The following is a 13663-nucleotide window of genomic DNA, read 5'->3' as shown; positions in this document are numbered from 1 at the left end:
TTCCTCGCTATCCGAGTCCATCAGCAGCTCAACCGGATCCTGCTGGGCCACAACTGATATGTAAGTAAAAGCAAATCTAATCCTCTGTTATTATGTTCCTGGTTTGAACAAGGAAAACTCATGTTCAAGATTCCAATGGGAGTTGGGAGTTTTGTGGGAAATCGGCAAAAATCATCAGCTTACTTTGATTTGAAAGGATTGGTAAGTAAAATATACCCAGATTTTATAACACAAAATATATCCACATTTTATAGCACATATACAATGGAAATACAATACAAAATAATAATAATCAATTGAAGTAAATATCCTATGCTAATTTCTATTCATCCCAAGCAGAAAGATGAATCATACCTTCTTTGAAGAATTCAGTACTGTAGTTGGCTATTATCTATCAAGAATGTCTTGAAATCGGTAAAACAGTTATAAGTGCTACTTCATAGAAAACCATGCTTTCTGTATCAAGTATCAAGTCTAACCTGTGAACTATTGAGATTCTTACTATTCTATGTTTCTTGTATTTTATTTTATGGTACGTTATATGTTATGACTTGTGGTTACAATACAACTATAAACTTAGTTATTAACTTAGTAATGGGAATCCTCTAGCCATGAATTAAATACTGCTTAAAAGGTCTGTAATAATTAAGCTTGAGAAAAGCTTTCCAAACTAATCAATTGAGAAGGGAGTGTTTGCAAATTTTTTGTTGGTGCATAGTGTGTCTGGACCAGATATAAAATATGTCCACACCTGAGTAGATTATTTCTTCAATTTACAGCTTGCTTTTCTGTTCATTAAATTCTCAAGATGCTTACTCCATTAAAGAAATGCACAAAAATTAAAAAGAGTTTCATCCTCAAACATGTGCAACTTCAGGTTCTTGTAATGTATGCTACAGTATATGCAAAAAGGCAAAATTCTGTAATGCATGTAAACTGTAATGGACGCTCCACATTAGCAAGAATGGAAAAAGATAAATTCCCACAGCTTCATATAGGGAAAAAATTAAAAACTGGAATAAATGTCTTCATTCATTGGAACTGATGTAGTGAAATAATGTTTTGAACACAAAGTTATATAAATGCTGCAGCATTTAAAACCCAACCTTCTTCTCTTATAGAGAAGAAGGCCTGCAATTTTTTTACATTACAATCTCTAAACGGAAACATTTAGCAGTTGAAATGTTAATTTAAAAAATCCAGTTAATGTTGCTCTTTGTGTTTAAGCACCTGGGTTCTTATCTGTTCTCTTTGCCACAAACAAAAATACATTGTACACCTTCTTTGCCTAAATGGATAACAAAACAAAGCACTTTGAAGTTCACATTCCCTAAAAGGAGCTGTGTTTAAAGAAAAGAAAAAAAGACTACAGCTTATTCATAACACTTTATTTCTATGCTCTTCACAAATCCTTTCAATTTAGTGCCTTGGTAAGGCCACACTTGGAATACTGCATTCAGTTTTGGTCACCACAATGTAAAAAAGATGTTGAGACTCTAGAAAGAATGCAGAGAAGAGCAACAAAGATGATTAGGGGACAGGAAGCTAAAACATATGAAGAACGGTTGCAGGAACTGGGTATGCCTAATGAAAAGAAGGACCAGGGATGACATGATAGCAGTGCTCCAATATCTCAGGGGCTGCCACAAAGAAGAGGGAGTCAAAGTTATTTTCCAAAGCACCTGAGGGTAGGACAAGAAGCAATGGGTGGAAACTAATAAGGAGAGAAGCAACCTCTAATTTCTAAGGAGAAATTTCCTGACATTTAGAACAATTAATCAATGGAACAACTTGACTCCAGAAGTTGTAAATGCTCCAACGCTGGAAGTTTTTAAGAAGATGTTGGATAACCATTTGTCTGAAATGGTGTAGGTTTCCTGCCTAAGCAGGAAGTTGGACTAGAAGACTTCCAAGATCCCTTCCGAGATCCCTCTGTTATTCTATTCTTAGTGCCGCAATAATCACAAAGGGAAGAAAATGCTATGGTAATTATAATAATGCTTAAGTAAAAAACCAAATGCAACTAAAAGTATATCTTGCCACACATGATTTATTTCCTAGGTAATAAGAATCTTAGATGTGCAAATTTATCCTAATCTTGCGAAAACCATATAAAAAGACGTTTAGCTTATATGCATAATTGTCAAGGCTCATTCGATCAAAACTGCTTTTCTTATTTCAAAATGCACTCAGAGTGGAGTCTTGCATTTTTCTATCCAACTTTCAGACATTATATTAACTTGCTCAGTTTCTTTTTTTTTAAAAAAAAAAGTCAATACTTTAGAATTGAGGTTTGAATCTAGGTTTATGTATCTAAATCTATGGATCAAGTTCACATCTATCTGCAAGTTTCATTTTTTGGGGGGAGGGGTGTATCTACTAAAATGGAACAGCACTGTACAAGAGGAAATGATGCCTGGACAAACTGAAGAGACAAAATGTCAAGAAAGACAAAATTGTGCCTTCTTAAGTATTCTTACATTAATAAGGGCGGGCTAGAAATGTTGTCTTGTCTCTCTTCTGTACAACTTGGGAGAGGTCAGGGTCAGCAAGTCATGCTTTTCCCCAACAATGCCAATGATGTCTTACCTTCCCATTCTGTTGGAATGGCTCCAGATTCATACTGATATTCTTCTAGATTGACAGCTTTCACAATTCTTCTCTCTTTAATGTTCTGACCTGTTTCAAGGAGGAGAAATTGTGGATAATTAAGAATGATTCCATAACTGATATAGAAATACTTTTATTATATTTTTCCAATAACTTGAGAATTGTAGTATGAAATAGTATATACATATACTATGTATATACACTGTATATGGTACAATGGTACCTGGATATTCAACGGCTTTGAAACTCACCAAATTTAGTATTCAGTGCATTTTTATGCAAAACTTTTGTCCAAGGTTGAGGAATTCAAGAAATTATATATTAGTTATAGATTACACTTTAAAATAATTTGATTCATAAGAATCAAATAAGTGTTCTACATATTAATAATTTATATATAGTAATTGCAGCAAGTTGGAGAACAACCCTGCTATATACAATAATAGAGGAATGAATTGTAAAGATGGCAGAATTAGCAGAAATGGCAAAACTGCCCTCCCTGGTCAGGGATAAAACAATAAGTACTTTTATATAAGACATAAAGAAATCTTTTATGGGTCTTTTACTGAAATAGGGAAAAAGTGAAATCATGATTTCTGGATTTGCTGATTGAAAAAAAGGTTGAATATAGGACATAAGGAATCTTTATATTGTAATCTTAAAGAGGGAAGAGGGATAATGCTTGTTAAAGCTTGTTTGTAGCTGCTGCAAAGATTAGAAGTTGCTTCTTTATCTTTTCTTTTTCTAACCAAAACAGACCATTTCCTTTATCTTCTTTTTCTAACTAACCTTATCATAAATAAAAATCCATGATTTACATAGATAAATATTAACATGTACACTATATTGCCAAAAGTATTCGCTCACAACTGCTTCTGATTATGTGGATGGGTGAGCGAATACTTTTGGCAATATAATGTATCTCTCTCTCTCTCTCTCTCATATATATATATATATATATATATATATATATATATATGTATGTATGTATGTATGTATGTATGTATGTATGTATGTATATGTATATGTATATGTATATGTATATGTATATGTATATGTATATGTATATGTATATGTATATGTATATGTATATATATGTTTTTTTATTTGTGCTGATAAATAAACTTTAAATATATATATACACACATATATGTGTGTGTGTATGTGTGTGTGTGTGCTTGGAAAGTTTGAAATTAAGGAAGTTATATTCTCTTAACAACTACAATATTATAACCATAATGCCTAATGCCTAATTAAAAAAAACACTTACATTTTCCCTTTTCCTCTATAGGAACAGTTTGTAAATGCTCCATTTAATATTTTAAAGCATGAATAAATCTATACAATTTGTTTTAATTTATTAATTGCTTTATTAGTATTAGAACATCAAAGTAATCTCCTTTTTTTGTTTACAGGTTTTAAATAAGCTTTTCCCCTGCTTCCCTGAAAACCAATTTCAGAGCTGAAAGGGAAAGAAAAGGCAGATGATGGGGGGGCGCTGGGTGGTGGGGAGAGAAGGGTTCCTATGAAGATGGCCTACTTTTGTGGGAGTATAACATTCATCTTCAAACGCAGGACATTACTATAAAATAAGATTATCTGTATGACAAATTCTCTATAATTACCTGCAAATGCTTCCTTTTTTTTCCTAAGGTGAGAACATTTCTGATTTGTGGCTGCATTTAGCATATCCTGCAGATGACTAAACATATATTTAGATATCAGCTCTAGATGGTTTTAGTTCAAATCAATTGGGGGGGGGGAATAATTCCTTTCTGGCTGCCTATATTTTTCATTTAATCCTGGTCAGTGTAAGACCTTATTACAAGTAATTTGTCATTATAACTCTGAAGAAAAATGCTAGCCTCACATTTTTTGTCATTTCCCCCCAACACTTCCCTTCAGGCTGCTACTGTTGATGGGCTTTATGGAAATATAAATTCAATCAGCAGCTGCAAATTTCATGAGACGTCCATCTTCATGCTGAATTTGTAACTGGGTGTCAAAACAATCTGTGAATTCCTCCCTGATGAAACACACATTGAATTGTAAATTTCTGCAATTTTCTCATGTTTGAATTTAAAGGGCACTAAAATAGAAGTAGCTCATAGAAAGCATCTATCAGTTTAAGACAGGTAATTTCTTTCATTACTTCTTCATAGCTTTCAAGGAGTTAAATCATAAGAACTGGTGAACGTGACAAAATTGAACTATATAATATTTTTAATGTATGCAGAAATAAAATAATACATTAAAAAAGCTTTCAAATAAGCTTTTTAATCTACCCTAGTTTCTTTCATTTTACGCAATCCTGCAACAATAACAGTTGAAGAATTAAAAGATTCAGTAACACGAACACGATCCAATATTTGGTTTTTTTTTAATTCTAGTAAAGATAATAATAGCAGCTATCTCTAGCCCCTTGATGTGAATTTTATTCTTATTATTACATATTGGTAAACTAAATTATACATAGTAGTTTAAATTGCTAAAAGAAAGGGACAATTGGCTCAATGTTGTAATTCAGACAGTTTTCTATTCATCTGCAGTTTTCTATACATTTTCTTACACTAGCTTATAAAAATGTGCAAGAGACACAGAATACTACATTAAGTGAAATATTTTATTTTATAAATGAATTTTCCTTTATAAAAATTCATGCCAAAATATTGTCCCATTTCTTTTTTCTCATTATTCTCTACTCCAACCACAGTGCATTCCTCTAAATGTAATTTCAATGACGTTACTTGATTCTCTCCTGCGTCATACCCCTGATTTTTCTTCACCCAAACCACCCATCTCTTGGTTTTTAACACAGGGTGGAATGCTGTTCTGATAGCTCCCAAGTGGCACACTCACACATCTCTCTCTCAGAAAATATCTGCAAATACTACTGTGTTATTTCATAGCATCAACAACTCAAATATAGAACCAGGCACATAAACCTTTCAAATTCTTTTGCTGTTTTCCATTCAGCAGAAGATTTCTTTTTAAGTTATCTTTATTTTTCAACTTGACCCTTTTTTTCACATTTTCTTCCTATGTGATAGCTCACTGTCCCTTTCTGTACCTTATCCCTAAAATTTCTTCCATGAAAATTGTATTGCTTTTTCTTATTGCTTCAAATTCCTCATTCAAATGTACCATTCTAACAGCTGTTGGAAGGAATGTCCATCTGGGTTCAGTTCCAAGTGGGGAGAAAGACACTGGAAACATGGAAACTGCTTGGAAAGATGGGTTTAATGGTGGACAGGACCACATGGTTTGAGATCCTGGGCAAAAAATAAAGCATATGGCTGAGAGAGAGAGATTTATACCCTCTTGCCCTGCCTTGGAGCTTCCTGTTCCTGTATAAGAAATGTATTCTGATTGGTTGTCAGACTCCCAGGGGGCCATGCAGGGGTAACTTTGTAGTGTAGTGTCTTGAGTCCGGGGTGAAATACTCTGAAGTCTGCTACTGGTTCACTTCGCGCACACATACTCACCACAGGCACCAAGAAGCCTTTTCTAAGTCTGTAAAGGTAAGTAGAACAGTAGGGGGTGGGGGGAACAGGTGTGCCTCGAGTCCAGTAGTGGGTTTCAAAATTTTTTAGAACCTCTTCTGTAGGTGTGGATTGCTTTGTGGGAGTGGCTTGCTGGCCATGTGACTGGGTGGGCGAGGCCAACTTGTAAAATGTGGTGAAACTCACTTAACAATGTTCTTGCTTAGCAACCAAAATGTTGGCTCAGAAACTCTGGCATTTGAAGCACGCAAGTCTTAAAGCTGTCAAGTTACAAGACCCTTGCACCCCAACCCTTTAGAAAAAAAACCCAGGGGTGTTCAAACTTGAGAGCTTTAAGACTTTAAGGTTTAAATAAGACTCTTAGAGGTGGGCGGGGCGATTGGTGAGCCAGCCAATCAGTGAGCGGCGGTGGGACAAGCGTGGTGGGAGGGAGCTGGAACCGGTTCTAAATGGCACGGTAGATTTGTGGAGCCTCTTCTATAGAAGAGGTTAGAATTGGCAGGAACCCACCCCTGCTCGAGTCTACTGAAAAATTTACTGCTTTTTCTTTTCTTTCAGCATCCAGTCACAGTAGATTCTATGTTAAATGTTAAATTTAATTGACCACTTTTCCTCTTTTTGCACACTATTTTTTTTGTCACTGAATGTATGCTTTTGTTTTGTTTCATTTTGTTTTACTGTTTTGTATTTTATTTTTTATGATAAAATAATATTAAAAATGAATAAATCCTTGAAATATTAAAAATCAAATCATATACATCCCACTGTCATACACCATAATTGTTGTATCTCAGCAACATAAAAGGGATGGCCTTGATATGAATTTATTAACATCTGTTGCATTACAATCCTGGGTTACAGATTGCATTAACACGAGAAGCCAAATATTTGACATTTTTTTCTGTTGTATTATCCAGTAATCAGCATATATAAAACATGTACACAATGATATCTCTCCCTCATTTCATCTCTTGATCAGAAAACATCTAATTTGGCAAAGATCATTTTTCAAACGTAACTGACCCAGGGGCAGGGAGGATAGCTTTTGTATAAACTGTATGCAGAAACATTTTGAGATAAGATGAAAACTATTTCCCTGTTTCCCTGAAAATAAGACCTCCCCAGATAATAAACTCAATCGGGTTTTTGAGCCATGCACTAAAATAAGCCTTTCCCCAAAAATATTGCAACATAGCAACAGCCATGAGGTGACCACGCTCACTGTCTCCTGCCCCTCGACAATAGTAGTAAGACCTCCCTGAAAATAAGACCAAGCACTTATTTCGGGGATCAAAAGAAAATAAGACCCTCTCTTATTTTGGGGGAAATACGGTAGTGATCATTGTAATCCAAGTATGATTTAGTGAAGAGAATGCCGATATAAGGGAAAACACGTATTATATTTATTAGGTGCCTTTCACCTAGTCATTATGTAAAGTTCTCTACATGGTTACTATCATAGAAGAACATGAAAGAGTAACAAGATGAAATTAAATACCGTATTTTTTAAACAAGACACTGAAATCCTTCTTGACTAATAAATTCAAGTGCTTTTTTTTCATTAAAATCTTTTTGGCCTTGCATGCCCCTTTATGGCACGATTTGCATACTCTTAGTCATCAATTCTAGTAAAAGAATGAAGTAGGTCGGAAGCTACAAAACACCTTTAATTTCTCTTCAGCTGCATTCTAATGTATTAAGAATCATGTAATAGAGAAAGATTCTCTAATAGTAAAAAGTGCTTTTTGGTCACGTCCTGTGTTAGAGCTGAATGATGATGTTAGAACAACACTAACTTATCCATTGAACCTACTGCCTGTATCACAAATCATCGTCCCTGCACTTGGTCACACATGCTCTGGTCATCTCATGTTTGGACTACCGCAATGCATTGTACATGGGGCTGCCCTGAACAGTATTCAGAATGCAGCCAGGAGGACAGTTCTAGAGGCTCATAGGGCCATGTAAGACTGCTGTTGCATAAACTGCACTTGTTGCTGGTCTGCTTTCAGGTCCAATTCAAAGATGTTATACACTTTACAGCCATTTATGGATGGGCTCAAGTTACCCAAGGAACCATATCACCCCAATGGGATTGGCCCACCCCACTCATTCCAGCAGGGACACGCTATGGACCCTGTTGCTCAAGGAATTCGTTAGGAAAGTCCAGGACAAGAGCCTTTTCTGCTGTGGCTCCCACTCTCAGGAACATCGTGTCCCCCCCCCCCCCGAGGGAGAGATCCAACCTTCTTGGCCTTCCAAGAAGGAACCTCAAACCCAGCTCTGCTGATTTGCCTGCAGCCCCATTGGGAGACTTCCATGTTAGAGACAATTATTGGACTGGGAAGAAGATCCCATTCCACCCCGTAGTATTCTGCTTTTTTAACTTGAATAAGTTCTGTGAATTTAATAATGTTTTTTGTTTTGTTCCTTTGTTTTTTATGTTTGTATGCTGACCAGAATCACTCGACAGTGAAATGGGTAGCACATAAAGGTAATGAAATAATTAAATAAAGTCCAACAGATGATCATCACAGTCAATTAATCGCATTAAATGAAACAAAGATGGTTTCAGAAAATGGGGTACTTTACCAAATCAGGAGAACAAAAAGCATAACAAATTCAAACAAGTTTAGATCTCTGTTTGTCTGTCTGTCTCATTGTCTGTCTCTTTGTCTGCCCCTCTCTGTATGGGTGCCTACCTATATATATAGAAAGAGATATAAAGGTTTCATTGTCCCGTCATGTCCAGCTCGAGGGTGTGGTGCTCATCTGTTTCTTGGCTGAGGGTTCATTCATTCATCATATATTCATTCATTTTAAATGCATTTAAAGATACTATTTATGCACTTATTGTAAATGCTCACTTGCAAAATAGAGACAAATAAATCATAAAACAAAAAATTAAAATAGATCACATAGGGAGGAACTTGACAGTTCATTATTTCTTTCCCAACTCAAATCAATATCAACACTTTCTTCAAGCTAAGCACACATCTTTTTTCTCCTCTTGAAACTGATGCAAGCCAGCCTTGTCTTATTTTATTTCTTTTTTTCTATCCAAGCTTTTGCCAATGCATTTTAATTTTGTTTTATAAGTCACTTTAATTAAAAAAAAATCTACTTGCTCATATCCTACAATTCAAGCTAATTTCCATATATCGTGAATATATGAGTACCTTATACTCAGTTTGCATGTAGACTTTATATAGAGAGTATAAGTTTATATTCAGAAATGCAGCTTTGTCATTTTCATTGGGCTCCTCTGGCCAAATTCAGGGTAAATGGCCATTGGCTTACCTGAAGGGTCGTTCTCGGTGCTCTGCAGGTGTCCAAGCAAGGGTTAAATTCTGTCCCACTGCCCAAGGACTGGATTGAAAATCTTTGGCCATGCCCTCTGGCTCCTTCCATCCTCAGTTTTTCAATGAAGACATGGTCCATCTGAGACGGATGTCCATCAGGCAAAGTATCCTCATATGGAAAAGCAGGACATCCTGAAAATAATACTTTAGGGTGGGGTTGGACACTCCTGCAGTGCACTGAGAACAACCCTTCAGGTAAGCCAATGGTCATTCTCCAGTGCACTGCTTGGAGTGTCCAAGCAAAGGACATGCCCAAGCAAAATGTCACTAGGGTGGGTGCCTCCAATGGGGTGCACAATCCACATCAAGATTCGGCAGAAACCACGCTCTGCAAGACACGTCTTCCGAAGGCAGCATCCGCAGAGGCGTATTTGTCAAGTTTGTAGTGCCTAACAAATAAGGATGGCATCGCCCAGGTTACGGCTTTGCAGATCTCCTCAATCAAGGCCTAGGTCGCCCTAGACCTACCCTGGTGTTCATAGGCAAGGGAAATACAAGTCTTGAGCCAGGACTGGTGGTGGAAGATGAAACCTTCCGCCAATGGCCACCGGTTGAAACGATACAAATAAGGCCTCCGAGCGTCGGAAGGAGGACGTACGCTTAATGCATCTCTTCAATGCTTTTCGCACATCGAGGGTATGCCAACGGCATTACCTAGGATGCAAGGGCCTTGGGCAAAAGTTTGGGAGAATGAGCTCCTGGGCCCTGTGAAAGTGGGAACTGATCTTCGGGATAAACGACGGGTCCAGCTGGAGAATGACCTTGTCTCTATGGATGAGGCACAAATCCTCCCTGACTGACAGGGCTGCCAGTTCAGACACCCTCCTCAACGAGGTAATGGTGACAAAGAAGGCCTGATAGAAGAAGAGCGGAGAGGTTCAAACAGTGGCTCTGATAAAGCCCTGAGAACAACAGCAAGGTCCCAGGACAGGTGCGATGGATCATCTGCGGCCGCAAGTTCGATGTGCCCTTAAGGAAGGCCCGTATGCTGGGGTGTCCCTGGCTGAACCCACTGACATTGCACAAAGTCCTTGAATAACTTAGGCATAGGCACCAGGTCTTGAACTTGGATGGTCTCATCAAACAACCCCTCCCCCACTGGGATCAGCAGGGTCTGTAGACTCCTGAGTAACGGTGGGGGTCACCTCCTGGTGAGTAATGACCTTTGCCTTATATAATATAGATTTAAATAAAGAAGGCTTGAACAGGCCGGTAAAGGTAGGCTTATCAGTTACCAAACCCTCATCCTCAGATAGATCTGGTTCAGCCAGATCCTCCCCCTCCGAGACTGATTCAGCACTAACCACAGAGGGTGGAGGCGAGAACGTCTTGGAGTCCTAGACTTGCTCTTGTGACCCTGGCCCGATTTTTCAGCACGTTCCTTAAGGCCCTGGGCAATGCCCTGGGATATCGCGGAATCAATCACCTCCCTCATTTCGGCTGAGAGAGATGGTCCCTGATCCTCCACTGGGCAGGTCCCCACCCCAGAAGTAGAACTTGAGGCTGGCCTACAGGGCACAGAAGGAGGGTGAGGGGGATCATCCTTCTCTTCTCCCCCTACCCCACAGTCAAATGAATCTGCACCCCCATCAATAGAAGGGGAAGAGGTCCTGGACCCTCCATAAGATTGGTCTGAGCAGAACTCTTGTGGTACTCCCCTGCAGAAGGATGGGGGAGGGCAGGTTGGGAAAGGCCCTGGCTCCCCAAAGACTCAGGTGGATCCGCACGATGGACTTGAGCCACCGTGATGGTTTACCTCTGCACCCTCTCAAATTGCCTCTCTAGGGCTTTTTGGCGCCTGGCATCCACTTTATCCTGTCTGGCCGCCTCCTTCCTGGAGTAAGGACACCTGCCAATCTCCCTTATAGCTTCCCTGGCTGCCCTTCTGCCTATCTACCCCAATGGAGGGCCCTTGTTCAGGAGCTTCGACAATGGAATATGTGTCCATGCTGCCCGAGATACCGACAGCCGAGCCTGAGGAAAACTTGGGCCTGGAGGCAGGTGTGATTCTGCCCATGGACTCACTCAGGCTGAGGCGCTGTGGTCAGGAGAAGGGGCAGGGCTCTGTTTGGCCGCAGACGGAACTTGCTACTGGCAGGGGAAAAGGGCCATGGAGGATGACAGCTGCCAAGGTCTCCGAATGCCCAAGCACCTGCTGCAGGGAGAAGAATGGCCACTCCTGGTCGATCCCTCGTTGGGCAGCTTCTGGAGTCGCAGGAAGTGCCTCCTGTATGCTGGATGGGCTGCCAAAGCTTTGGACACTCCTGCCAGTGAAGATCAACTGGGTGATGGCACCACGGAGGTGACGAGCCACCCGGGAGGCTGAGAAGCACGTCACTCTATCCAGAGCGAATCCGGCTTCTTAGGGCAAGGCAAACGATACTGCTACAGTAAGGAAGGCTACCTAACTGAAAAGGGAAGGTAAAATAATAAAAATCTAAGCTAAGGAAATATAGTAATTGAATTTCTATCAGCTAAGGCTGTTAAATACGTCCGATGGGCTTTGGACTGAATTAAAAAATTGAGGATGGAAGGAGCCAGAGGGCGTGGCCAAAGATTTTCAATCCAGTCCTTGGGCAGTGGGACAGAATTTAATCCTTGCTTGGACACTCCAAGCAGTGCACCGGAGAATGAAATGTTATTTTTTCCTGCTTGTACAGCAACATTTTTCATTTTGGTGGCATTACCTAGTCCAATATATCTTTCATTATGAAAAAAGATATACAGCCAGAAAGAAATAATAAATAGAAGCATGGTGCTTACATTACAAACTTTTCATTGAAACGCAAACTAATTAACTGTTTTATACTGTAATTTATTTCTGTAATTTCTTAAATCTGTTAAGCCTGGGACTGTCAGACACATATAAATGTCTTTTTGTTTATTAGGTTTCCACTTAATTCAAGAATCTTTGAAGATCCCTTTAAATTTCTTATGTAAGAGAGTTTGGAAAACACAGTACATCCTCAACACAGTAAAAATATGGTTTTTCTAATCATCATCTAGCTTTAAATTTAATTGTAAACCAAACACATTCCTTTTCTATCCACATCTTGACTACAGCAAAAATCATTGACTCTCTCTCTAAAGTGAACAGAAGAGAATATATTATGGTTGATTCAACATTACAGCAGCCTGTACATCTATAGATCCAAAACTAGTGAAAGAATCCATGGCAGTAGAACTATAACACACACACACACACACACACACACACCCCTAGCCAAGTACACTAAGATAGAGCAGTGTTTTTCAACCACTGTGCCGCGGCACACTAGTGTGCCGTGACATAGTGTAAGGTGTGCCGTGGGAAAATTACTTTATATATAGTCAATATAGGCACAGTTAAATTTTCTTAACATTTTCTAATGGTGGTGTGCCTCGTGATTTTTTTTCATGAAAAAAGTGTGCCTTTGCACAAAAAAGGTTGAAAAACACTGAGATAGAGGAATCCAGAATAATGGACCTCATCAACCTCTGCCTCACTATCTATTTTCAGTTTGATGGACAAATATACCAACAAATCAGAGAACAGCCCCATGGGATCATCACTCTCAGGGCTCATAGCAAAGACTGTAATGCAGCATCTAGAAACTACAGCATTCCCACGCATACAACCAAAAGTATAGATCCAGTATGTAGACAACACCTTTGTCATAATAAAAAAGGAACAACTGGAGAAAATACATGAAATAATCAACATCATTTTCAAATGTATAAAATTCACAAAGAAAGGAGAAAACCACACAGCATTACCATAGCACACATAAGGAATGCCTGGAAGCTTGGAATTCAGACAAATCAGCCATCAAGAGATACATAAAATATACAGTATTTATGCACAATTCAAGAGACAATAAAAAAGCTAAAAATGAAAAATAAACAAAAAACCACCACCACCTCCACCACCCAAATAAGCAGGGATTAACACAGACAAACCATCAAGCAGAAAACAATACCTTAATCAAGGAATTACCAAGGGGAAAACCACTCCCCTACCAACACTGGCAGGCTGAGCTACTGTATACAAAGTTTGATAATGAAACATCTGCAAACAACCAATCTCAAAGACCATGAAGGACTCCAGTCTCTCTCTGAAGTCTTCAATACTGCCTGAGTATGTGTACACAGTGACTACTAATACAGAAATTCTTTCTCCAGGGGACTTATCTCTGACAGATTAGAATT

At 38.7% G+C, this 13663-nt stretch overlaps 1 protein-coding gene across 1 annotated transcript in view; it reads right to left on the bottom strand.

The window, feature by feature from the left end:
- Positions 1-13663, bottom strand: part of NDUFAF2 (NADH:ubiquinone oxidoreductase complex assembly factor 2) — a 42799-nt gene that overhangs the window by 14969 nt on the left and 14167 nt on the right. Inside the window, exon 2 of the mRNA XM_014055593.2 lies at positions 2590-2679. Coding sequence (XP_013911068.2) covers positions 2590-2679 — 90 coding nt within the window. The remainder of the gene's footprint in view (positions 1-2589; positions 2680-13663) is intronic.

This window comes from Thamnophis sirtalis, unplaced genomic scaffold (assembly GCF_051295495.1).
Source record: "Thamnophis sirtalis isolate CommonGarterSnake01/CBP01778 unplaced genomic scaffold, rThaSir2_p1.2 scaffold_5, whole genome shotgun sequence".
Taxonomy (NCBI): domain Eukaryota; kingdom Metazoa; phylum Chordata; class Lepidosauria; order Squamata; family Natricidae; genus Thamnophis; species Thamnophis sirtalis.
This window is presented reverse-complemented; position numbering and strand designations above follow the sequence as displayed.